Source organism: Equus caballus, chromosome 11, assembly GCF_041296265.1.
Source record: "Equus caballus isolate H_3958 breed thoroughbred chromosome 11, TB-T2T, whole genome shotgun sequence".
NCBI lineage: Eukaryota > Metazoa > Chordata > Mammalia > Perissodactyla > Equidae > Equus > Equus caballus.
In genome coordinates, this window is record NC_091694.1 from 35198481 (window position 1) to 35225347 (window position 26867).

Sequence of the window (26867 nt, forward strand, 5' to 3'; positions counted from 1 at the left end):
AGACAACATGACATCAAGAGGTGTTTAAGAGAGGCTTAAGGGATGAAATGATATTTTTAGCTAGATCATAACGAAGTAGGGTTTTGGTAGGCATTCAAGGGGGTAACAATTATTTCAAGTAGAGAAAAGTATGCAAATAGGAAAGGTGCCAAGAAATGAATACATGTGGCATATGCAGGGAAGGGTACAAAAACCTAGATGTGGTGGCACAAGAAGCTGGAAATAAAATGGGACCTTTTCTACTGAAAGATTTTAAGCAGAAAAGTGGAAAATCATATTTATAGTTAACAAAGGAAATGCTTGTGATAGTAAAAAAAAAAAAAGGCTGGAGGCTATTGAAACAGATGAAGTAAGAAAATGATGATTAATCATTTTTGCGTCATGGACTACTTGAAGAGTCTGGGAAAGCCTGTAGACTCTTTCTCAGAATACTATTTATAAATGCTCAGAATAAAATACGTAGAATTACAAAGGAAACCAAATATATTGAAGCATAGTTATCAATATATTTTAAAAATTAAGTTCTGCTATAGTAATATATGTAATAAATGCTAAAATCAGTATTATTACATAATAATATATAATTTTAAAGCAATGACAAACAATATTTCAAAATATATTTCAGTAATTTAAAACACTTCAAGATATATATATTTCATATATAATGTGATTGAAAACATCTGCATTTGTATTGGTGACAATGTCACAAGCACTGCTAATATTACTGTCACGCGTCGTCTATATTCATAATGAAAGGAAATGCTTAATTTTGGTTAGAGGATAGTAAACATAAGATGTAACTTTTTCCCTATCCATGTTCATGGATCTTAAGTTAAGAACCCCGCACAAAGACTAACGTCCAGGCAACAAGATTGGAAATGAAAGAGATATTTAGAGAGAATATATTACAAATAAATAAACATCCTCTGTTAGGTAAAAAAAAAAAAAAAAAAAGGCAAATAGATAAAATAATCCTAACCTAAACTGGATTGACTCCAGATAGTAAAAAGGAAATATCCCTATATCAACTGTTATTTAACAGTTTCCTTTACTTTGCTAAAAAGAGCACAGACAAACAACGGTAATACCGCCAAAGCATGATTCATTTTCAAGATGAATCCCTCCCTGTTCAAAGGTTTACATTGTTTTTGACCAGCATCAGACTGTTTATCCACACAAACTATAAATACATCATTTTTAGAACTAACCAACAACAATGCCTATTTTGTTTTGACATGTAAGATGCAAAAAAGAACACGAAGAAAAATGACCATCGCTCTAACGTCCGCGCTTTAAAAATGAGAAAAACTACACAGACTAATGGGGTGAAATTCCAACACAATAAAATTTTAACATGTGCTATCAGGAAGAAAACGCCTCCTGAAATTCTTTGCTTTCAAAGGGAACGTTAAGTACAATGGCATTGTCAGTCTATAATCTCCTCTCTGAGATGTCTTCTGTTAGCTTTACGCAAAAATACAAAGAGAGCTGTGGAGAAATAAAGCTGAGAGAAAATAGTATATTTTGACTCAGAAATCAAGTATTGCTCTTCAACTATTTGTTCTTTAACAAAGAATAAATCCTTAATTGACTGGCGCTTCGCACCTGTTAGCAAAAATATATTGAAAGGTAATTGTTCACAGCCATTTAGTACCTGTTTCTTCCCTTGGAGTAGAAGACACATGAAGGCACAGATGACCTCAATATTTTATGCACATTATGCCCAAAGCCTAGCACAGAACCTGGTGCGTGGTACACTTAATACCAAAGGAAGACTAGGAAGAAAAAAGAAGCTCAAAAGAATACTCTCTGAAGATGCATAAATGGAAGGACTATAAATCTTTCCTAATTTTTCTACTAATCCATCTGGTTCTCTGGTTGACCTAACTGCCCTGCATGTTCTCTGAATCTTTCTCCATGAAGTGTTTGGTGAAATTCAAGTTAAGAAAACACTCAACACAAAGAGAAAGGTTCTCAAAGAATCTATAACAGCACCTAACTGTGACAAAATATTTACATGTAAAAATGTAAGTAGTTATTTCTGACGTAAAGTTTCTTGCAAATGGCTGAGCATATGAATATCTCATAGTTTTCTAGACATTTTTTAAAAATTCTAAATACCTTTTTAAATGACTGTTTTTACCTAGGACTGGTTCTAAAAGATTTTCATCCTTGAAGATCACAGGTCACTAGTGAAGTTAAATATACATGAATAACAATTTTTCTCATAAAAATAATAGGGCCAAAGCATAAAGCATCATCTAAGGAGAAAACAGAGGTCCTAAATTTTTCTGAGTTAAAGAGTTTCTCTCCAGGATTCCATTTACCTATGTATTTTTCCAGTCTATCTTAAAATTTCCTATAGAAACTATATATCTAGAATTGATTAGGTATTACAAAAGGAGATGTGTTCGAGAGGAAGCTAAAATAAATAAAGATAGGTATGTAGCCAAAAGAATTGCAAAGAGGTATTCAAACAAATACTTATACACACATTCATATCAGCACCATTCACAATCACTAAAAGGTGGAAACAACCCAAATGTTCATCAATGGATGAATGGATAAAAAACTGTAGTATAGCCATACAATGGAATATTATTTAGCCATAAAAAGAAATGAAGTACTGATACACGTTATGACATGGCTGTACCTCAAAAACATTATACTACATGAAAGAAGCCAAAAACAAATAGTCACATATTTTATGACTGCAGTTATATGAAATATCCATTACAGGTAAATCCATAGAGATGGAAAGCAGACTGGTGGTTGCCAGGGGCGTGGGGAGGGAGGAATGGGAAGTAACTGCTGAAAGAATATGCAGTTTTCTTCCAGGGTAAAGAAAAACGTTTTTGCAAATAGATAGAAATGGTGGCCACACAATATTGTGAAGGTACTAAATGCCACGAAATTGTTAACATTTAAGTGGTTAATTTTATGTTATATGAATTTCAGATCAATTAAATAAATAAGGATTGTTTTCTGGAATAACCATAATCTCGCTATATAAAGTACTCTATCCTTAAAAACTTAAATTGGTCATCTGTCAGGGAGAATCTGCAATGCTTTAGAAAAAGTGTCATCTGATGTCAACAAATATTTTCTGTCATTTTGGTGGGAATGAAATGGTACAACCACTCTGGTATAATCTACCAAGGTCAAGATTTGCATACATTATATAACTCAGCGTTTCCACTCAAAAATGAATACACATTTGCACCAAGAAACAAGTACAAAAATTTTCATCGCATCATTACACATAATAACCCAAGACCGGAAACTACTCAAATATACATCAACAGTACTAGAAAGGATAAATGAATAAGCAGAAGCATATTTGTAGAATGGAATATGTAAAAGCAATGGAAATAAATGAAGTAACCTATAGAGAACATGAATTAATCTCACAGACATAATGTTGAAGAAGCTGAATATACCAAAATATACTCCATAATTCCATTTATATATATACAACAGTGTTTAAGGATACTTCCTTAAGAGTAAAACTATTTTTAAAAAGTAAGGAAGTAATTATCATAAAAGCCAGAATCAGGGTTTACTTCTATGGAAAAGGGGAACAAAAGGTGAGTTCTGGCAATGTTTCATTTTTGGTTAGGGTGATGGTTACAAGACTATTTGCTCTAAGATAAGTTATTGAGCTATACATTTGTTTTATTTTGTTTTTTCTGCAACATACTGGTAGAAATCCCACAGAGAGATATTTTAAAATAAAATGCAAATGCTGCTCTAAAATACACATGACTCGTGATCGTTTTCCTCCAACAGGAATATATCTTAATGAACTATAGTACTGACTTTGCTTAAAGGCAGAGTTTTCTGGAAAAGATTTATAGACATGAGATTCAATCGCTAAATTTATGAAAACAGTCTTGAACTTCATATTCCTCATATAGGACACAAAGTATCCCTTATATATTGAAAAAGTTAGGGAGTTAAAGTAGGATGGTAAAGATCACCATTACTATACTGGCTTCAATTTATTAAATAATTTACTAAATTAATAATGTCGCCAAATAAGCCTAAGATGTTGTCTTTGCATGAACAGATTAGAAAAATGGGTTTATTTTACCCAAGATCTCAAAAGTTAAGTATAAAGGGAAGAGGGATTATAGGGTTCAGTGGAAAGAGAGAAAATTAGATTTACCATGTAGAGGTGATCCAGAAGGGCTGCTCGATAGACCTGGAACAGGGCTACAGCGACCTCCTTGCTTAGATGTCAGTTCTTGTTCAATCTCTTCCAGCCCAGCACTTTTCTGGAAACGGCTCATACGATTCACGACTCGTGGTGACAAGTGGGTTCGAACACAAGGCTGGCCACCATAAGGATTGATTGGGAAAACATGGGAAGTCCCCCGGAGCGTACTGATCACAACCCAGCGACAGTCATGGCTGAAGCAGATGTCTTGTACCTAGAAACAAGACATGGAAAAAAGCAAAAATTATTGAAACTATTTGGATTTATCTAAAAGCATCACACACATATCATCAAACGTGAATAGAAATACTTGCCTCATTACCAAATTTATCTAAGATCAGGTTATAAACAAAAAATTTTACTCTATAGTGAGTTTCATGGTGAACACAGATAAAAATTTCATATCAGCAATCTGATAAGATTTAGAGTAGAGAATTTGGTCCCTTGCTGCAAAGAGTGCCAAGTCAGAAAACAGGACCTAGGCTGTTTCACCCTTTACAGCTATAAGAAAAGATACATAAGTCAGGTTTATTTCTCTAAATAAGTCTGCCTTCTAATAAGCAGAAAGTAGTAAAAATAAAAACATACATTATCCAATACAGGTGAAGTTACTAACCCAATCATTCGCTCAACAAATCTTCACTGGATACCCTTGGTAATGAGCACTAGGAATAAATAGGTGAATAAAAACTAATCCTGGGGCTCACAGCCTAACAGGAGGAAAAGACACATAAGAAATTCGTGAAAATACAACATATAAAAGTGAAATAAATGTCTTATGTGTAAAGCACAGTGGTAAAAAGGAAGGAAAATGTGAAATCTGCTTGTGAGAGGTAAAAAGGAGATGGTAAAGGTAAAGGTTTAGGAGTGGCCTAAAAACCATTCTCTGAATAGGCCTGGATTCTGGAATTAAGTTTTGAAGTAGGACAGACTGACCAAGTAAGGAGAGAAAGACATTCCAATTTAGATATATTCAGATATTCCATTTTAGATATAAATGCATAGATATAAGATGGAAATAATGGGCAAGCAGTTCAGTACACCAGAAACAACATGAGAGTCAGCAGAAACCAGAGCAACAGGCGTTTGGATTTCATTTAAGACATAGTTGAGCCAAAGATTTCCGTTTTGGAAGGATGATTCTGGGAGTAAAATGTAGGGGACTGGATTTACAGAGGGGATGAGGGGAGCTGAAAGAAAATTACGTAGAAGTTCCTTCAATGGTCAGGGATATGGGACCCTGAAGAGAGGTGGGATACAGAAGAGAAAAGGTCTCAAAACACTCTAATAGTGACCCAAATGCCCATCAATTGACGAATGGATTTAAAAGATGTGGTTTATATCCACAATGGAATATTATTCAGCCATGAGAAAAGAGGATATCCTGCCATTTTGTGACAACATGGATGCATCTTGAGCATATTATGCTAAGCGAGACAAGTCAGACAGACAAAGACAAGTATGATGTGATATCACTTACACGTGGCATCTAAAAAAACTCAAACCTACAAAACCACAGGGTAAAATGGTAGTTACCAGGGAATGGGGGCTTGGGGGATAAGAATGATAGTGTTTGAGGGCACAAACTTGTAATGAGGAGTAAATAAGCCATAGAGATTTAATGTACAGTAAAATGAATATAGACAATAACATTGTACTATAATTATTTAATGTGACAGATTATGACTACAAGAGCAATCATATTACAATATAAATGTAACAACGTAACATGCTTTACACCTTAAATTTATATAATAAAAAACGCATGACAGAAAACAAAACAAAAAAACTTATGCATCTGCAGTGGCTGGCAAACACTGCAAGCCAAATGCTTTCTGTTGGCTGTTGCACCTACAGAATTCTGCCCTTCTAGTGTCAAAGCAGCCACAGAAATTATGTAAATGAATGAGTGCAGCTATATTTAAAAAAAAAAAAGGTTATTTACAAAAACAAGCAGCTGTCCACAGACTTGACCTAGGGAAAGTTAGTCACTAATTTTTATGACACTTATCCTGCACTGAATATAGAAGTTCCAGTATTTTCAAATTAACAAACTGAATTTACTAGTTTTATCTCGCTATCAGTCTAATGGTGACAACTTGAACATAAATGTCTCCATTTACTTAAATACTTTTATACTTAAAAAGGAAAGCCAAGTAAAATTCAATATTGTTCTAACCATTTTTAAGCATAGCCTCTAAAAAGAAGGCAAGTCATAGGTACTTAAGAAAGATTTTCTACATTGACTAAATGATAAACTAAAATAATTTTCTACCATAGAAAACAATCATCAAACAGTGTTTTTTAAAAAAAGGGAAAAAGAATCCACACAAGGTAAAAGAATGGTAGAATAAAGATAAGATATTTGAGCGGGATTTAACATGAAAAATGTACATATGTGTGTATACATATATATGAATATGAGGGATATTAGCTATCAGGAGAACATGAGCTAAGAACATGAGCTTATATATCAAGATGAGATACTTCAGGCTGAGTGGTTAAGGGGTTCGCACACTCCCCTTCAGTGGCCCAGGGTTTCACAGGTTCGGATCCTAGGCATGGACATGGCACTGCTCATCAAGCCACGCTGAGGTGGTGCCCCACATAGCACAACCAGAAGGGCCTACAACTAGAATATACAACTATGTCCTGGGGGGCTTTGGGGAGGAGGAGGGGGAAGCAGGGGGGAGGGGGAGGCTAAGGAGGAGGAGGGGAAGTGGGAGGGGCAGGAGGAGGGGCAGGGGAGGGGGAAGGGAAGGAGGAGGAGGGGAAGTGGGAGGGGCAGGAGGAGGGGCAGGGTAGGGGGAAGGGAAGGAGGAGGAGGGGAAGTGGGAGGGGCAGGGGAGGAGGGGGAGGGGAGGGGGAAGGGAAGGAGGAGGAGGGGAAGTGGGAGGGGCAGGAGGAGGGGGAAGCAGAGGGGGAGGGGGAGGCTAAGGAGGAGGAGGGGAAGTGGGAGGGGCAGGAGGAGGGGCAGGGGAGGGGGAAGGGAAGGAGGAGGAGGGGAAGTGGGAGGGGCAGGAGGAGGGGGAAGCAGAGGGGGAGGGGGAGGCTAAGGAGGAGGAGGGGAAGAGGGAGGGGCAGGGGAGGAGGGGGAGGGGGAAGGGAAGGAGGAGGAGGGGAAGAGGGTGGGTCAGGAGGAGGGGGGAGGAGGAGGGAGGAGGAGGAGAAGAAGAAGACTGGCAACAGATGTTAGCTCAAGTGCCAACTAAAAAAAAAGATGAGTACTTCATTGCTAGACTACTGCTAGCAATTATCAATATATAGATAAACCCAAAATTCAACCACATGCCTGCCCGTTTCAATTACTGTGACCTACCCAAAGGAAGCTGATATTATAATTAAAGAATCTCCCAAGGGGGCTGGCCCCACGGCCCAGTGGTTAAGCTCGCGCGCTCCGCTTCGGCGGCTCAGGGTTTCGCCAGTTTGGATCCTGGGCGCCAACATGGCACCGCTCATCAGGCCATGCTGAGGCGGTGTCCCACATGCCACAACTAGAAGAACCCACAACTAAAAAAAATATACAACTATGTACCAGCGGGCTTTGGGGAGAAAAAGGAAAAATAAAATCTTTAAAAAGAAAAGAATCTCCCAAAAGCTGACAAATTTACCTTCCAGGGATTCTAGAACTACAAATAAAGTCATTCCACAAGTGTTTTACCTCTGTCCTCTGCCTACAATAACTTTCAGCTAAACAGACTCATAGAAAAGGAAGAAAAAGAGAAGGGGCAGTACAAAGAAATGTGTAAACAGTAGAAGCAAGAGAAAAGAAACCTAGTACCAGATGAATTTAATATCATAGTAATAAATGCATTAACACATGCCAGAATCAAATATATAAAGAAAAACATCTTTAGGCTTATTGAGAAATTTGTGTTCCATCCACAGTGGAACTAAACCATGTTATCTAAAACTTTTTTCCAAAACACTTATATCAAGACCACTTCCTGGTCTGTCAATGAAAAGGAGTTTCCGTCTTTCATTTTAAGAATACTTCTGATATGAGGTGGTGCTAACAATCAGTATCAAGGCAGGAAGACAGAATTCCACCTAAATGCTTACTTAGAAAACTGCTATTAGAGAAGTGATTCTGCTCTATGACCTTGAAGACACATCAGGAAACACAAATGAGCAGAGAAGGGCTGCTGAAGATATTAGCTGTCAAGAGACTAGAGAAAGTTTAATCCTTTAAATAACATTACAGAGGATAACAAGCTGCCTACCCATAAAATGCAAAATGATATAACTATTGGTATTATCAAACAAGCTGGGGGGTTTTTCAGATATTATTTAAAAAAAGAAAGACTATACATAATGGCAAACTAATAATACAATGATGAGCTCATCTGCGAGATTTTTGGGCCTCCATTTTGGAAGGACATTTCCAGTTACTATTTTCTCATCACAAAACAGGAGAGCTACATGGGAGCTGTATCTCTCACTGAGCTCCACAGTACTGAATATCACGGCAAGTAACATTTACCATGGACCGGTCAGGCAACTGCTATCAACACAAGTTAAACAAGTAGAGGCACCAAACAAGTACTATCCAAACACCTACTCTCAAACTTAGGGAGCAAACATATTTAGATAACTTTTTTAAAACAGTGACTATTCAATATCCTGAACTCAGAAACTGACCAATCCGAGCAGATCTGGACAGCAAGAGATACACTGTAAGGCTCCAAGCTAGCATTTCAAAATGTGACTAACCGAAGCAGAGAATGAATATGGGCATGAGACAAGTGCAGGTTTCTTTCAGAACAGGGTTCAGCAAACTTTTTCTGTAAAGGGTCAGAGAGTAAAATTTTAGGCTTTGCAGGAAAGAAAGCAAAATCAAGGGTACCATGTAGATACTTACAACAACAAGAAAGAAAACAAATTTTGAGAAAATTTTTACTGAGTATAATTTTTTTTGTAATATAGGTCTACTAATGAGAAAAATGGAATCCTTTTTTATAAGAATAACATTTTGCCTACTTGGGGTTCTAAGCTAGTAATATTACTAACAAGCAGATTCCAGTGCTCATCCATAAAAACCACTCTTAGCTCATGAGATGTACAAAAACAGACAGAAGGCCATGTATGGCCCATGGGCCAGTTTGCTGACCTGTTTTATACCACCATCTTGGTGGTAAATGCATTCCTGTGCGAGCATCACAGACCTCAAAGCAGAAAGAACCTCAGAAATCTAAAGCCAAAGTCAAAAGACAAAGTAGCCGTCAGGTCAGTAGGTATTATTCCTATAGTTTACAATATACTCCACACTATAAAGAAGGACAACTGTACAGAAAGCCTCCTCATAAGAGAAAGCAATACAAGATATGCATTAGGAACATGAGACCAGTGAGATTAAGGTTCTTTTCTAAATTGAATAGCAAGGAGATATTCTGTTTTGTCTTCAAGGTGAATATAGCTATATTCAATTCAACAATGACACATAATTATTACAGAAAATCATTTTAGTTAAAAAAAAAAATCACACACACGTACACACAGAAATCCCACAATCCAGAGACAACTATTTCTTATTATCTCAGAAGACATTCTTCCAGACATCTAATAAGTGGATATGTATTTACGTATATATTTATGTATATATATATCACATAAATACAAATATAGATACATATACACACGTGCATGCAGACACACATATATAATTTTATACCGGATAAGATTATGAGTAACCAATCTGAAATGTAAAATAATCTTTAAAGTTTAATATTATAAAAAGTAGTGAAAACACATGGAAATAGTACTATAAATATAAAGCCTTTACATGTCATTACAGGGTTTACCTAGAGGTAGTATATCATAGTAAATATATCTACCACTTACTAGCTCCATGACCATGGAAAAGTTGGGCACAACTCTGTGCCTTCTGGTTCTTTATTTGCAAAATGGGAATAACAATGCAAATCTTATGGGATTTTAGGCTTAACGAATTAACATGTAAAGCACTTAGAATAGTGCCTAGCATGTAATAAGCACTGAACAAAGATGTTTGCTATTATCATAATTACCATAAAAATATATCCCTACTCTGTCCAAATGTCTCTGTTTCACTGCTACCAACTTAGACTAAAGCACTATCATCCCACCACCAGGTTACTACATTTGACTCTTAGCTGGACACTTAATTGAGACCACCTACAAGCAACAAAAGACAAAGCAGATAAACTGCACTTCTTCAAAATTAAAAACACTGTGCATCAAAGGATACTGTCAAAAAAATAAAAAGACAACCCCCTGAATGTGAGAAAATATTTGCAAATAATACATTTGATAAAAGGTCCAACATCTAGAATATATAAAGAAGTCTTTCAACTCGACAACATAAAGACAAATAATGCAATTAAAAACAAGCAAAGGATTTGAATAGACATTTTTCTAAAGAAGATATACAAATGGCCAAGAAGCACATGAAAAGATGCTCAATGTCATTAGTCATTAGGGAAATGCACATAAAAACCACATGAGATACCATTTCATACTGAAAAGAATGGCTATAAATAAAAAGACAAAAGAGCAAGTGTTGATGAGGATGCAAAGAAATTGGAACTCTTACACAGTGCCTGGGGGAATGTAAATGGTACAGCCTTTTAGAAAATTCCTCTAAAAGTTAAACATAGATCTACCACATAACCCAGCAGTTTCATTCTTACATATCCAAGAGAACTGAGAACATAGGTTCAAACCAAAACCTAACGTTCATAGTAATATTCTTCAGAGCTCATAAGTGGAAACCACTCAAACGTCTTTCAACTAATGAATGGACAAACAAATTATGGTATATCCATACGAGGGAATATTATTCAGCCATAAAAAGGAATAAAGTTCCGACACATTGCAACATGAATGAACTTTGAAAACATGGAAAATGAAAGAAGTTAGACAGAAAAGGCTACACTTTGTATGATTCCATTTACATGAAATGTACAGAACAAGCAAATCCATAGAGACAGAAAATAGATTAGCAATTGCCAAGGGCCAGAGGGAGGAGAACAGAGGGTTGCTAACGAGTACCACATTTCTTTTTTGGGGTGAGGAAAATTTTCTGGAATAAGATGATCGTGATCAGTGTACAACTCTGTGAATATACTAAACACCACTAAATTGTACACTTGAAAAGGGTGAACTTTTTGTATGTGAATTATGTCTCAGTAAAACTATTACTAAAAAATGAAAGAACTCACTAACAAGTTTGCTGAAAGGCAACTTCTACAGGTTCTGTTTCTAGTTTGTGGTTTCCCTTAACTGTCCTTTAGTTCTTAGAGATGTCCCTGTTGTCCTTAGCTCAAAGGAAGGTAAGCAGCTGCTAGGAAGCCTAAGCTAGCATTTTATCTGTGCCCATCTTGGCTCACTTCACATCTGGAGTTGGATTAAACAAATAACTTCAATATAATATGAGTAAAAGATATAACCAGATGTTCTTATTAAGTTTCCCTCCGAGATTCAGCATAAAAGAGTGGCATAAAAGGACAGAAGAAAAATCAAGCAAAGAGTACCTAATTTAGTCTGGGAATCCTCATTAGGACACTCATTATTATCAATTTAGAGCTTTTAAATATACAAATAGAATTCTTAAGACAATTCAAGTACAGTGTGCTTACTTAAATATTTTGCAAATTTATATCAGGTTATATAATTTATTCTTTAAATGGTTCCTGTATTATTTGGTATATTTATAACATCTTACACTTGTTTCTTATTGTAATGATGTAAAATATGGCTATCAGAAACCAATTAGGCCTATAGAAAGCTAATATATTTGTTCCTTAAAACATACTGTAGCTATCTTCCAGTAATTATAATTTATACAAATACTTTTTCAGAAATCTGAATTATCCATTTTTAAATACTTCATTGATTTAATAACCCAAAACAATAATATTTGAGGCAACCAAAATCTAATATAGCTGACATACACTCACATGGAACAATTATGTCCAAAATTTTATCAAAACCAAAAAAACCCACAACAACTTCAAATGTATATTTAATTCACAAAACAGGTTGAATTCAAACTACACATAAAACAAGAGTATTTGAGCACTAGAATGAGGTGTTACTACATTTAAGTACCTAAGATAAAAAAATCAGCATCCTATAAGGCTCCAAATTTATGCCACAAATTCACCTCCATAACCCAACTAACTAGTTACAGTGATAAAAAAACAATTTAGGGTTATTTTTTTTTTTTAAAGATTTTATTTTTTTTATTTTTTCCTTTTTCTCCCCAAAGCCCCCCCGGTACATAGTTGTGTATTCTTCGTTGTGGGTTCCTCTAGTTGTGCCATGTGGGACGCTGCCTCAGCGTGGTCTGATGAGCAGTGCCATGTCCGCGCCCAGGATTCGAACTAACGAAACACTGGGCTGCCTACAGCGGAGCGCGCGAACTTAACCACTCGGCCACGGGGCCAGCCCCAACAATTTAGGGTTATTTTAACATCCTAAAATTTAAAGCAGAGATTCTCAAACTTTAGTGTGATAAGAAGCACCTAAATTATTTGTAAGAACTGCAGATCCTTTGGTCCCATCTTCAGAATTATGATTCAGTAGGTACTGGGAGGTGGGGGAGCTATGACCAAGAAATCTGCAGTTTTAGAACACTTGGAAAATGTCTGATACCAACCTAATGTCTGTAATCCAGAGTTAGAAAATAAAATAAAGTGACCAGACACGGCAGTCCCCCTTACCTCATACCAAACCTTAGAAATTATATAAAAGATACTTTAAAAAAAAATGCAATAGCAATGATTGCCTAGGGCATTAGTGTGACAGAAGATTGAAATGGGCAGGAGGAAACTTTCTGGGATGATGAAAATCTCCTATATTTTGACTGTGGTGATGGTTATATAGATGTAACTAGTGAATGGTAAACTGAACACCCATCTCCAACCTTCACTCCCTCACCTGACACCACTACAGATGTTTCAGATGCGCTTGCCCAGCCTCTCTTACAGCAAGTGTTGACATATTTATGATCAGTCAGACAAAAGCAGGATGTGATTGCAGGATTCTGGGAAAGTATCCACTTTCCTGATAAAAGGAATTAACATCACTGATGCTGCCCTTACTCCCCATCTTACTGCCTTGGATTCAGAAATGATGCCCACGGGAGTGGCAATTATAAAGCAATCATGAGAGAAAGCAAAAAAGTCACAAAGACATTGTTGAGCAATTGTTCCAAAACCAGTGCAGCCTTCTAGTAATGTGAGAAAAATAAACGCTGATTTTTAAAAACCATTGTTAAATGCGATTTTGTTTCTGTAGCCAAACACGTGCCCAAGGAGTCAAATACCAATTCCTTTTCCAACTCTCTTTAAAAAAAAAAGAAAGAAAACCAAAAAGCAGAGAGTACTTGGGTAAAAAGTCTCAAATCCAAGAGTACTATACTTTCAGAAGCCTGTAAGAAAGGCAATCAAAGCCATAAAGACAAGTCCCAGAGAGCGAAAACTAACGAGCCAAGGTCTAAACCATCAGATGAGGTTATGTTTAGTAAAAACTTACAGGAAAATAAAAAAAAGAAGCTATTTGCATAAGAATTAATATACAAGTTCTAGAGACATTCCCAACACAACACTTTAATAATTTTTATCCTTCAAAATTGATAAATATACTTTCACTAAAAATGCTGTAACTCTGACTATCATAACAAGGTTAGTGGCAATAAAAGTTTGCTTGGGAATAAGTTACCTAGAATGGAAATGCGGTAAAGAGGGAGAATCCACACATATTCTCCATCCCATCTCCCTACTCCCTCCCCCATCAATTTTTCATATTCACTTACTTGTTCAATAAATATTTATGGAAAGCCTATTACATGTTTTGCACTCTTCTAGGTGCCAGAAATTTGAAAATGAGCTAAAATAAGCAGCATGCAATTATCATCTAAACCAAAAATTACACTCTCGGTCATCCATGCCAGAGAAACGAAAACTATGTTCACATAAGATATTCATAATAGCCCAAAACTGTAAATAGTCCAGGTGAATGTTTAAACAAATTGTGGGAGTCAGGTCTACTTATAAAAGGGCAACATGAGGGAACTGTTCAGTATCTTGACAGTGATGGTGCATACACACACCTACATATGTGATTAAATTGTACAGACCTCAGCATGCACACACACACATGCACACAATCCGGTGAAATCTGAAAAAGATCAGTGGTAGACTGTACCAATGTTAATATTCCAGTTGTGATATACTCTAGGTTTTACAAAATGTTACCATTGGGATAAAATGGGTAAAGTACACATGGGATCTCTTAGTATCAGTTCTTACAAGTGCATATGAATCTACAACTATTTCAATAAAAATCTGAACCAAGAGAAAGGGAAAGTGACCCCTTGCAAACACTACAGAGCCAGCAGTGCTAATGTAGCTCACTCCTGCTGTAGCCTGAACTTGAGTGGAGATGAGGATGAGGGGTAGCCAAAACTGCCAAGGACTGCAAGGTGAAACTTGGCAGTGTTGGGAGTGGGGACAGAAAGAAAGGGGCTGCTGTGCCTGGACACTCACTGGACAATGGCAAGTGGCAAGACTGCTCTCGGGGAAATAAGTAGCACCAACACTGAGCAAAATTAAGAAAAAAGGCAACACTCCTGGTTGCCCCCATGGTACCTGCGGGCCAGCCTCCTCTGCCACCAAGATAGGAGATAATGTGATCACTTGGCAGTTGTCACTGGAAAAACTGACATGTGCACATTAAACACCTTTGTCCATGTTCTCAAGTAGGTGGAAATACTCCATGTACTCATAGAGGGAAAAATATCCTGGAACAGAGTGTAAGCAAAGTTCATAGTAGAGAAAAGACGCTAAAGTGATCTTGTGGGCATACTACTGTTGCAGCTTCTGTTGATGAATGTGTAACTGGTATCAATGGCTTAACTGATTGTACTTACATGCTTTTAAGTGCCAGAGGGTATCCTCTGCCAAGTAGACAGAGGTGATGGTGGGACAAGTGCACAACAGACTACCTACGAGACTTCCAGTTCCTTCCCATGTTATGGTATAGAAACAACAGAATCCCAGTAGGAAAAAGTTTAGGTAAAGACTTAATGGCTGCTCAAGTTCTCAAAGGTGTTATCCCAGTACAACATCGCCACCTGCCTGATCCAGCAACCAAGTACACTCCCTTTTTTAGATGCAGCTACTAACCTGCTACTAAGTTCTTGTTTCTGAACAACTGATCTATGGAGGCCTTGTGATTTCCCAGACCTACATTGGGATGGGTCACCTCAAATTTGATGATGAACATGGTGGGTAGGGCCCAACAGGGCTTGCTAGTCAAATGGAAATGGTATGTTCCACAATATGTTCCAGGCTGGCCCTAGCAACAACTTGTTTTTACAGTTACTTTATCACTTATTACACTGCCTGAAGCAATGCCACCGGCTCAAGAGGCCCTTGACTCACAGGGCTTCCTTTAAATGCCTGATTCACTGACGGCTTGGCTAAGATGAGAGGTGATGGTGTCCATGGCCCAAGGCAGCTGTAGAACCCCAACAAAACTCTGTAGGAACAAATGTAAGGACCAATCAGCACAGCAGGATAATGGAAAGCTGTCACCTCTGCTTTAATTGATGAGTCACTCTAACTGTGGGCCAACAGTGCCCACTTGTTTATGTATTGTCTATGGATGCAGATATGCTACAATGGCAGAGGTGATACAAAGAACATATAGAATACAGAGTTCAAAATATTTATTACCCAGCCCTTTATGGAAAAAGTTTGCTGATCCCTGCTTTAGACAGTACTCCTAAGGACTGAAAATGTTACATTTGTACTGACACTTGGGCAATTGCCAATGGCCTGGCCAAAGGTCTTGTTTGCCATAAGGAAAACGACATACTGGCAGATTGCAAATGCCTTTCTGTTAGAGTCATGAGCTACACAAACAAATCATGCTGGTAAGTGGCAATATGAGTCACTCATGCCCAAGGTAAGATTTCATCTGCTTATGAGAATGACTGGAATCAACCTACTGACCAGGCCTCCTGTGCCCAGTGTTTTCCACGTAAATCTGTCAATAATAAATGCTCATCTGGGGTTTAAGTCCCATCTATTACCCACTGTTTTGTATCCACTGAATATGTGGATCCCCTTGAATATATGATGTCATAACTGCTGGGGTTAGCTGTTTAACTATCTATGAGGTCAATATGGCTGATGGGGTTACTCAGATACTTGTCTTTTTTTCCCCCAATTTGTTCTATCAAATGTTGAGACAGCATTAAACCCAGTTTTACGTGCATACACATTTAAATCTTCCTGTTAATTTGGTTCGAACATTATGAAATATCTCTGGTAACAGGCTTTGTCTTAACCTCTATTTTACATGATATTAACACAGCCAAATTTTCAACACTCTTATATTTATTATTTACATGATATATCTTTTAACATGCTCTTACTATCATATTAATGTCTCTATATTCAAACTGAATCTCTAATAAGACGCTTTCTTCTTTTAGATTGGAATACATTAACATTTAATACAATTATTTATATGGGTAAATTTTGATGCGCCACTTAACATTTGTTTTCTGTTTATCCTATCTGTTTCTTGTGCTTCTACTCCTTTTCTGCCTACTTTTGAATTAATTGAACATTTTTTTAGAATTCCACTTTTTTTTTTAAGGTATACTTTTTGGGGAGGAAAATTGGCCCTGAGCTCACATCTGTTGCCAATCTTCCTGTTCTCTTTTTCTCCCCAAAGCACCAGTACACAGTTGTATATTCTAGTCATAAGTCCTTCTAGTTCTTCTGTGTGGGATGCCGCCACAGCATAGCTTGATGAGCAGTGTGTAGGTTCACGCCCAGGATCCGGACTGGCGAACCTTGGGCCGCCAAAGTGGAGGGCATGAACTTAACCACTACACCACTGGGCCAGCCCCCCTAGAATTCCATTTTAATTGAAGTTTTGTCTTCTTAGGTACAGCATGTTGAACCTTGAAATAGCATAGTTCCACATACCTGCTCCCACCCCAGCACCACTGGTCCTTATGCTATAGTTATCATATGAATTACATGTATATACAATATAAGACCCAGAAAATGATGTTAAAATTTTTTATATATAAATATGATAATTTTAACATTCCTATATATTTTAAACAAATTAAGAAAAGGTAAAAAATCACCCTCTCTAATAAGAAATTTACCATTTCTCAGATATTTCATTACTTCCAAAAGATCCAAATTTGCTCTGGTATCATTTCCATTTAGCACATTTTCTAGTGTGCAGGCTTTACTGGTTGCTCCTTCATTCTTGAATGATGCTATTGCTGGATGGGGAATTTTTGATTGTCAGTATTTTTTTCTTTCAGTCCTTTAAACATGTTATTCCACTGCCCTCTGACTTCCATGGTTTCTGGTGAGAAGTCAATACTTTGCTGAAATGTTATTTCCCTGTATGTAATGTGGTATTTTCCTCTGGCTACTTTCAAGATTTGGTCTTTACTTTGATCTTCAGAAAGTTGACCATGATGTTTTTAAAGTTCAGTTTTGTCATATTTGAACCTATTTGGTGTTTGCTTATCTTTCTGAATATTTAAATTTATGTCTTTCAACAAATTTGGGAGGTTTTCTGTCTTTATTTCTTCTCTTCTTTTCTGCCTCATTCTCTGCTTTCCTTCTACACAGATCAAGAGGAATTTTGTCCCAGGATATATGCAGTCTCAATCATATTTGATTTGATGAGATTGGAGGTTTTGGGTAGATGATATTTTAAAGCCATTTTAGAGTTACAGTTGATGCTGCAATGGATTGAGGCTTTCAGGGATGGTGGAATGGGGTAGATACTTTGCATGTGGGATGATCCCAAATTTGAGGGGTCAGGGAGTGGACTGTAGCAAAGTAAACTGTGGTTCAAAAAAAGATCTATCCAGATTGTAATCCCTAGACCCACATATAGTATATTACAGACACAAAGAGCAACTATTACCTTATATGACAACATGTATGATTAATTTATAGATCTTGAGAATTTATCCTGGATTATTAGCGTTGGTACTAAATGCATTCACATGTATCCTTATATGATAGAGAAGAGAAGACACAGAAAAGAGGAAGAGGAAATGAGACCCCAAAGACAGAGACTGGAGTGATGTGGCCATAAGGCACAGAATGCTGACAGTCACCAGAAGCTGGAAAAGGCAAAGAATGAATTCTTTCTTAGAAGCTCTAGAGGGACTGTGGCCTTGCCAACATCTTAATTTTGGACTTTCAGCTTCCAGAACTGTGAGAGAATAAATTTCCATTATTTTAAGCCCCCAAGTTCATGGTCATTTGTTATGATAACAACAGTAGAGAAATAAGCAATAAATTTGGACATCTTCCCGAATAAGGTCAATTTTATGTTGTGGAGTGCCCAGGACTGAGGTTGCTGGGTATGGTAAGTGTATGTTAAGATTTTAAGAAACTGCCGAACTATTTTCCAGACTGGCTGTAGCATTTTACCTTTCCAACAGCAATGTATGAGAGACCCAGTTCCTCCACTCACGGACCTTTGAAAGTTTTTTAAAAGGTGCTATAGATACCAGACAACCTGTGCCTTTTCATTCTGTTAACAGTGTTTTTCAAAGAGCAAATTTGTTTTATTTTAATGAACCCTAATTTGTCAGCTTTTCTTTAATGAATTTTGCTATGTAAGAAATCTGTGTCTAATCCAAGTCACAAATGTAAGACATTTCCTTCTAAAAGTTTTGTAATTGTAGGTATTACATTTAAATCTATGATCCAATTAAAATTAATTTTTGTATATGGGATAAAGTATGGATTGATGCTCATTTTTTCTGCACATAAATACCCAATTGCTCCATCACCATTGTTGAAAAGACTAACCTTACTCCATTTTTCACCTTTGGACCTTGGTCAAAAATCAATTGTCCACATGTATGGGAATGTTGCTGGATTCTCCACTGACTACTTTAGCTGTAATAAGTCTTGCTATCAGGTAGTGATATCCCTCCAACTTTGTTTATCATTTTCAATGTTATTTCGCCCATTATAAGTCCTACGTATTTCCACGTGAATTTTAGAATTAGCTTGTCAATTTCTACCAAAGAGAAAGTCCTGCTGGGATTTTGATTGAGATTGTATTGAATAGACAGATCAATTTGGAAAGAAATATATCCTAACAATATTAAGCATTCCAGCCTAAGAACATGGTTTAACTCCCCATTTATTTAGGTCTTACTCTCAGCAATGTGTTATAGTTTTCAGAGTACAGGTCTTACATATGGTACAGTTGCTATTTTTTACTTTTAACTCACTTTTTAAAAATTATCAATTACCTATTGTTTCTTGCTAGTATACGGTATTCTGAAACTTTGTTAATAATCACTTCTTAGTTTTAACTTTCTGTAGAATCCATTAGACTCTATACACAGACAATCATGTCATCTTTAAATAAATATTGTTCTACTTCTTCCTTTCTGGTATGATGGTGGTTCTTTCCATGGTCTCAGATTTCCTCTGCAGATCTCAGGAGGGTCTCTCTTTGCACCTTTCATCTCTCTGGTATTCTGTCCTGAGAACTCTATGACTTTCACCTCCCTGAACTATTAGCAATATCTCATCAACAAAGGGAGTCTACCTGGCTCCACTTAGGTTCCCTATCTATGCACCATGGGCTAGAAATTCTTTCAAGACAGTAAGCTACGCCAAACATAGGGCTCTTCTCATTTGTTTCCCATCTCTCAAGGATCAAAGTGAAGGTCCTAACACTGACCCTTTGTCATTTACCATGCCAGGTGTTTTACTAAGCATTTTACATCTATTATTTCTGATATTTCCTGAAATAAACCCTATGAAATAGGTATTGGCTCCATTTTACAGATGAGTAAATTAAATCTTAAGGAAAGCAGATAATCGGTCCTTGATTATATAATTACTAAGCAGCATCAAAGTATATATCAAAGCTGGGGATGTGGGAAATGGGGAGTGACTGCTAATGGCTAAAGAGTTTATTTTAAGGGTTATGAAAATGTTCTGAAACTAGACACTGGTGGTGGTTGCATAACTGTGTGAATATACTAAAAAAAATCACTGAGTTACACATTTAAAAATGAATTTTATATTATGAGAATTATATCCCAATAAAGCTAATGTTTTCTGGAGAAAAAAAATTGAAAAAAATCATGACCATAGGTTTGCGTTTAGCAAATAAAAATATAGAAAGTCTAGTAAAATTTGAATTTCAATATAAGCATAAGTAGGCAGTATTTGGGACATACTCAGATCAAAATTATTTGTTTTTAGCTGAACTGACCATCAAATACTATCAATTAATAATATCAATGAATAGCTAGGTTCTGTTCCCATTGAGAATTAAACATACTATTCATACTATTTTGCAGCACTGCTCTGATAAAAGTAACACTTATCTGATGTGCAGATGCTTCAAAAGCAGGTTTACCATTCATCGAAATTAGCATGTTAAGTACCAAAATTACTTCTGTCTGCTTCAGTAAGACATTATGTAAGTATATTAACAAAATATTGTAGGTTTTACTACATAAGACTTTACTGCTGAAAACTAGGGAATATTTTTCTAACTGCATATGTGCTTTATGAGGAAAATTACTGTCAGATGCAGAGGATATCCCAAGTCATAGATCACAAAACAACTTAATTCAACATAATTAGATCCACATACTTGATTTTTTTTCCTTGCTTGATTAAAGTATCCTCAGTTCTTGGAAGAATCCAGAATGACATGATTTTGAAGTACTCAAAGATGGAAAGAGACCACGTGCCATATAGATTTCATCATCAGTATTAAATTTTATATATCATTTCAAAATAACTTTCAGTAGAAGCTTATAAAAATTAAGTTTGTGGTCATTAATTGAGTTTCCTTAGATCTTGAAGTTTGGTATTTAGAAATTTCCAACCTCCTAAATTACAGGGTATGACATAGAACAAAGTAATTTTAATAACTTCTATTTGATTTTCCTACCTGTTAAATAGGAATAGCATTGTCAGGAGCAAACATGTGCACCTACAAATATCTGTCTGCGTGCAAGGCACTGTTCTGAGAATGAGAGATACCAGGAAGCTTAAACATGGTCTCTATTTACAAGTTGGAGGTATAGGTAAATTAAATGATAAATAACACTAATACAAAAGAGGTGTCAAAAATAGTTGCAAGTGAAAAAAAAGGTATAAGTGCTTAGAATATTCAAATTCTAGGAGGATACAGATGACGTAGTGCATACCAGTGACTACTGAGGGTAGGACAGTGATTATAAAACCAGAGTTAAGAAATAAAATGTGCCCAGTAGCATACTGAAATATCAAATCTTTACCTAAAATGTTATCTAATTGAAAACTTCCATACAAAAGAAACAAAACCAAATGGTAACTAAACATAAGAGTAAGCAAGTTAGTTGTGCTAGAAAGTAAGGACATTGTCAAAGAATAGTGGAGATGTGTCAAAAGGACACAGATGCTAAGTTAATAGGCTCAAACTGGCCATACCTGGAAAATTTGAACATTAAAATAATTATTGAATGAATATAACCCATTGAATAAAATAGGAACCCATTAAACCCAATGACATATGTAAATAAAAGAAGTAATACAAAGGTTGATGAGAATGGGATATTTACATAGTTTAAAATGACTTCTCTTAACCCACTATCCACCCAGGGCACAGCACAAAGGCAGCAGATCGGAAACGCCCATCTCCTAGTCTCACCCTGAAAGAGGTATACGCGCATACTTTAAAAGTTGCTGCCTGAGGGTCCAGCTTCCAATCAGCCTGCATCTAGGTGCTGTCTGAGATCCACATCACATTAAGAAAATCAAGGATACAGGGCCGGCCCCGTGGCCGAGTGGTTCAAGTTCCACATGTTCCACTTCAGCAGTCCGGGTTCACAGGTTCAGATCCTGGGCCCAGACCTACTCCACTCATCAAGCCACACTGTGATGTCATCCCACATAAAATAGAGGAAGATGGGCACATATGTTAGCTCAGGGCTAATCCTCCACACCAAAAGAAAGAAAATGAAGGATAAAGATCATATGATCCTACCAACAGATGCAGAAAAAGCATTTGAAAAAATTCAACATGCCTTCATGATAAAAAAAAAAAAAAAACTCTAAATAAAGTGGGTATAGAGGGAATGTACCTCAAAATAATAAATGCCATATATGACAACCCACACCTAACATCATACTGAATGGTGAAAACTCAAAAGCTTTTCCTCTAAGAACAGGAACAAGACAAAGATGCTCACTCTCGCCTCTTTTATTAAATATAGGACTAAAAGTCCTAGCCAGAGCTATTAGGGAAGAAAATGAAACAGAAGACATCCAAATTGGAAAGGAAGAAGTCAAACTGCCTCTATTTGAAGATAACATGACCTTACATACAGAAAACCCTAAAAACACTGCCAAAAAACTGTTAGAACTGATAAATGAACTCAGTAAAGTTGCAAGATAGAAAACCAAACATACAAAAATCATTTGGGTTATTATACACTATTATTGAACATGAAAAAGAGAAATTACAAAAACAATCCCATTTACAAGTGAATCAAAAAGAATGAAACACCTAGGAAAATTTAACCAAGGAGGTAGAACACCTGTGCCCTGAAAACTATAAGACACTGATTAAAGAAAGTGAAGAAGACAAATAAAGGGAAAGATAACTGGTGCTCTTGAACTTGAGAATTAATATCGTTAAAAGATCCATACCGCCTAAAACAATCTACAATGTTAATGCAAACCCTATCAAAATTCCAGTGGTATTTTTCACAGAAAGACAACAAACAATCCTAAAGTTTGCGTGGAACCACAAGACTCTGAATAGCAAAAGCAATCTTGAGAAAGAACAAAGTTGGAGGGATCATGCTTCCTAGTTTCAAACTATATTACAAAGCTACAGTAATCAAAACAGTATGGTATTGACATTAAAAACAAATGCTAGAAATAAGGCAAAACAGGAAAGTAAAAAATAGAAGGTATTATTAACAAAGAAAAGATTACAGCTATCACTACTATAGTTGCACATTGTTTGAGAGTTCCTAGTCAATGTAATTAAAAAAAAAACAAAACTGAAAAATGTCAAAATTATCATGATTTTCAGAAAATATATTCTACTTACAAAACCCAAGAAAATTCACTGAAAAACTACTTAATCTTACAACAGAGTCTAGCAAAGCAGGAAGATACAAATATTTGGTAGACAATAATCAACAGGTTTTTTATCATACCATAGCAATAACTAATTTTAAAACACAGTAATTCCTAGATGCAAAATTTCCATATTGTAAACTTGTCAACTCTAACTGTATAAAAATGTAATTTCAATGCAATACAAATAAAATACTCCAAAAGACTCTTTATATAACTTAAAAGGCTCAGTCTAAAACGCATCTCAATGAGAAAATGCTCAAGATTAGCTGGGAAAGTTTTTGAAAATGAACGACAAATCATGTTAAAAAGCTAAAGTAAGTAAAACAGCATAATGTTGGTGAAAGGTATTGTTTTATTTTTACTTTCTATTAGAGAAATTTCAGAACATACACGAAGTATACAGATTGCTATAATAAACCACCACTATCGACATGACCCAGCTTCAATAACTAATAACACTTCGCAAATCTTGTTTAATCTATCTCTTAGTATGTTTGTTTTGTTTCACCAGAGTAGTTAAAAGCAAATAGAGATGTCCTATTGTTTCACCTGTAACTACTTCAGTATGACTTCAGGATATGTGACTAATAGATAAAGACAAAAAAAAAAAAAAAACACAACACAATTTCAGACCCAGTAAAATTAACTGATTACTATCATATAATATCCCGTTAAAGGTCAATTTTCTCCAACGGTCTCAAAAACCTCTCTTTATACTTTGTTTAAATCAAGCTTCCAAAAAAGTTCACACATTGCATTTAGTTGATGCATCTCTTCAGATTCTTGTAATCAACATAACAATCCCCCTATTCTCAGTGTCATTTATTTGTTCTTTTATCTAACCAACATTCCCCTACTGCTACATTATTTTAAAGCAAATTCCAGACATCTGTAAATACTTTAGTATGTATCACAAAAAAATAAGGACATTAAATTATTTAATAATATCTACTCAGCCAAATGTTCTAATGTCACCATTTGAATGAAAAATAAATTTTTATACTTGATTTGTATGAAACAGGATTCAAACAAGGTCCACACTTTCTACCTAGACATTATTCTCTAAAATTACTTTTAACTCTCACCACATACCCACTTTTATTTTCTCAGTGCAATTATTTGTTGTAAAAACCAGGGCAGACTTGTAATGAAGAACTTGCCACATTTAAAAGTTGGCTAGTTGCATTCTCATAATATTGTTTAACTTGTCCCTCTACCTCTGTATTTGGTTTAAAGCGTAATTATATATAGACGCTGCATTAGACTCAGGTTTAGTTTAGAGAGCTGGGCAGAACTATTTCCCATGTGATATTGTATACACTCTATTGCATCATATTGGGAAGCACATGATAGCTGACTGTTCCACTTTGTAATGTTAAGACTCATCAGCTAAAACGAAACACAGAGGATTATTGCGTGGGTCCATTGTTTCATTAGGGCTAGCAATTCTAACTCTTTTTTTGAATTGAGGTATAACTGACATATAACATTATATTAGTTTCAGGTGTACAACACTCGATATCATATATACTGCAAAATGATCACCAGGGTAAGTTAAATTCTAACATTTTTTATTTTAGAATTCCAATAAAAACTTTCCCTCATCAACTACTTGCTCATCTTATTAAATTGATACAAGAAAGGCTGAGTAAATGCTGGATGCTTTCCCTTTAATTACCAATTTTCAGAATAATGAGTTAATAAACAAGCAACCTACTCAGTAATTCCCAATGCTCCCTTTTTGATATCATTACAAACTTATGGGTTTCTATATATTTAAGAAGTTTCATGGACGTCTATGTATTTAAGATGTTTCGTTCTATTTAGAAATTTTTAATGGAAATTTATGATAAACGGCATTTTAGACTATTGGGAAAGGATAGACTAGTCAATAAATAGTGTTGGGTCAATGAGCTCCCTCTCAGAATAAAGTATATACAGCAGTGTACTAGTAAATGCACAACCATAGGCTCTGTGAAACAAAAGAGTATGTGGTACTTTAGGCAACTAACATATCTCAGTATCTACCAAGCAATATTAAGAGTATTAAATACATGTAAAGCACTTAGCATGGTGCCTAACACAAATGCTCAATAAATTATATATATCGGGGGTTGTGTCTGTGTGTAGTCATGTGCTGGTAAATGTTAAAAATTGGCTCCCTAAGGGAAAAATAGCTCTGACTTTTAGTCTTTGATGATTTCCATTGTGTATTTCACGGTGTCAATGTAATGTCATGACCTCCAGGGTTGGGGACAGACGTGCATAACTGATTCTCATTAGCCACTGTGAGCTGGCTCCAGTATATACCATATAATATACTAGTATATACCAGTATATTATCCATACAGTCATATGCATTATAAAACAATTATTTTGTGTATATGTGAATATGTATGTGTTTACATGTATATGTGTGTGTATGTATGTATGTATGCAAGCATGTATACAGAATCAAAATGCCTAGAAATCGGGTTGGAGAAACGAATATCAAATGGATGACAGAGTTTTCTCTGGGGCAAGAAATGGTATCAGAGTAGGAGGAAAAGGATAAATCAACTTTTGTCTTATCAACATTCACTGAACTGTTCACCTACTGCTAATGTATTTATTGGCTCAAAATAGGATAAATATTTTTTCTTAATTATCTGACCCACTCTATCACCAAGAACAATATGTTCTCACTAATATTAACATTAAGCTCCAATATGATATAAATAACCAGCTAGATTAGATGTCATGTTACACAAAGAAAACACCTTCTGAAAAATATACGACTCACTTTGGCTTCAGTCTCTCCCCTGTGAAGAGTATACAGATGATGGACAGCACTTTGTGACGAGGACCAAGGATGAGTCAGAATTTGGAAGACATGAAAGTCATGGCCAAGAGTGTCTGTTGTGACTAGAAGCATTCCTGAAGGGAAAAAAAGGGTAAAAATAAAAACCGTTATGTATATGGATGAAATATTTTCACAAAGTATTCATCATGCTTTACAATATTACCAAAGGGAAAAAATTGCTAAATATATAAGAAACTTCTCACAATAAAAAAACTAAAACACAGAATCTTTTTCCTATGTGAAATACAAGACTTTAACGCCACATTAGTATTCAAGCAGAGCGAGGATACTAAAATGCAAAGGCTTCAAGACGTTCCCGTACAACTAATAAAGTTTTATATGCCTGAATTTACAGAGTTTACAAGCATTTTAAAATAGCAAAACTGATAACAAAGAATGTGAAAATGACTTATATCCATGGAACTAAAACCCACTCCCACTTTTTGCTATTTCTCAAAACCTGAATTTTAAGTTCCAATTTATCCACTGTTATAAGTACTAATACCTTACTTAATTTACCAGTTTAAAATTTGTCTCTACCCTAGCATAATATTTATTAAAACTGCCTACAGTGTCTTTCACAGAGCAAGTTTTTAATTTTGATGAGATGTCATAGCTAAGAATTCTTTGCCTAATCAAAGGTCACAAA

At 35.9% G+C, this 26867-nt stretch overlaps 1 protein-coding gene across 24 annotated transcripts in view; it reads right to left on the reverse strand.

The window, feature by feature from the left end:
• The window catches only part of BCAS3 (BCAS3 microtubule associated cell migration factor), a 576498-nt gene that overhangs the window by 339436 nt on the left and 210195 nt on the right, over positions 1-26867 (reverse strand). For all 24 annotated transcript variants that reach the window (XM_023652948.2, XM_070227541.1, XM_023652945.2 and 21 more), the window contains 2 exons: positions 26159-26292; positions 4169-4433 (listed from right to left, as the gene is read on the reverse strand). In XM_023652948.2, coding sequence (XP_023508716.1) covers positions 4169-4433; positions 26159-26292 — 399 coding nt within the window. The remainder of the gene's footprint in view (positions 1-4168; positions 4434-26158; positions 26293-26867) is intronic.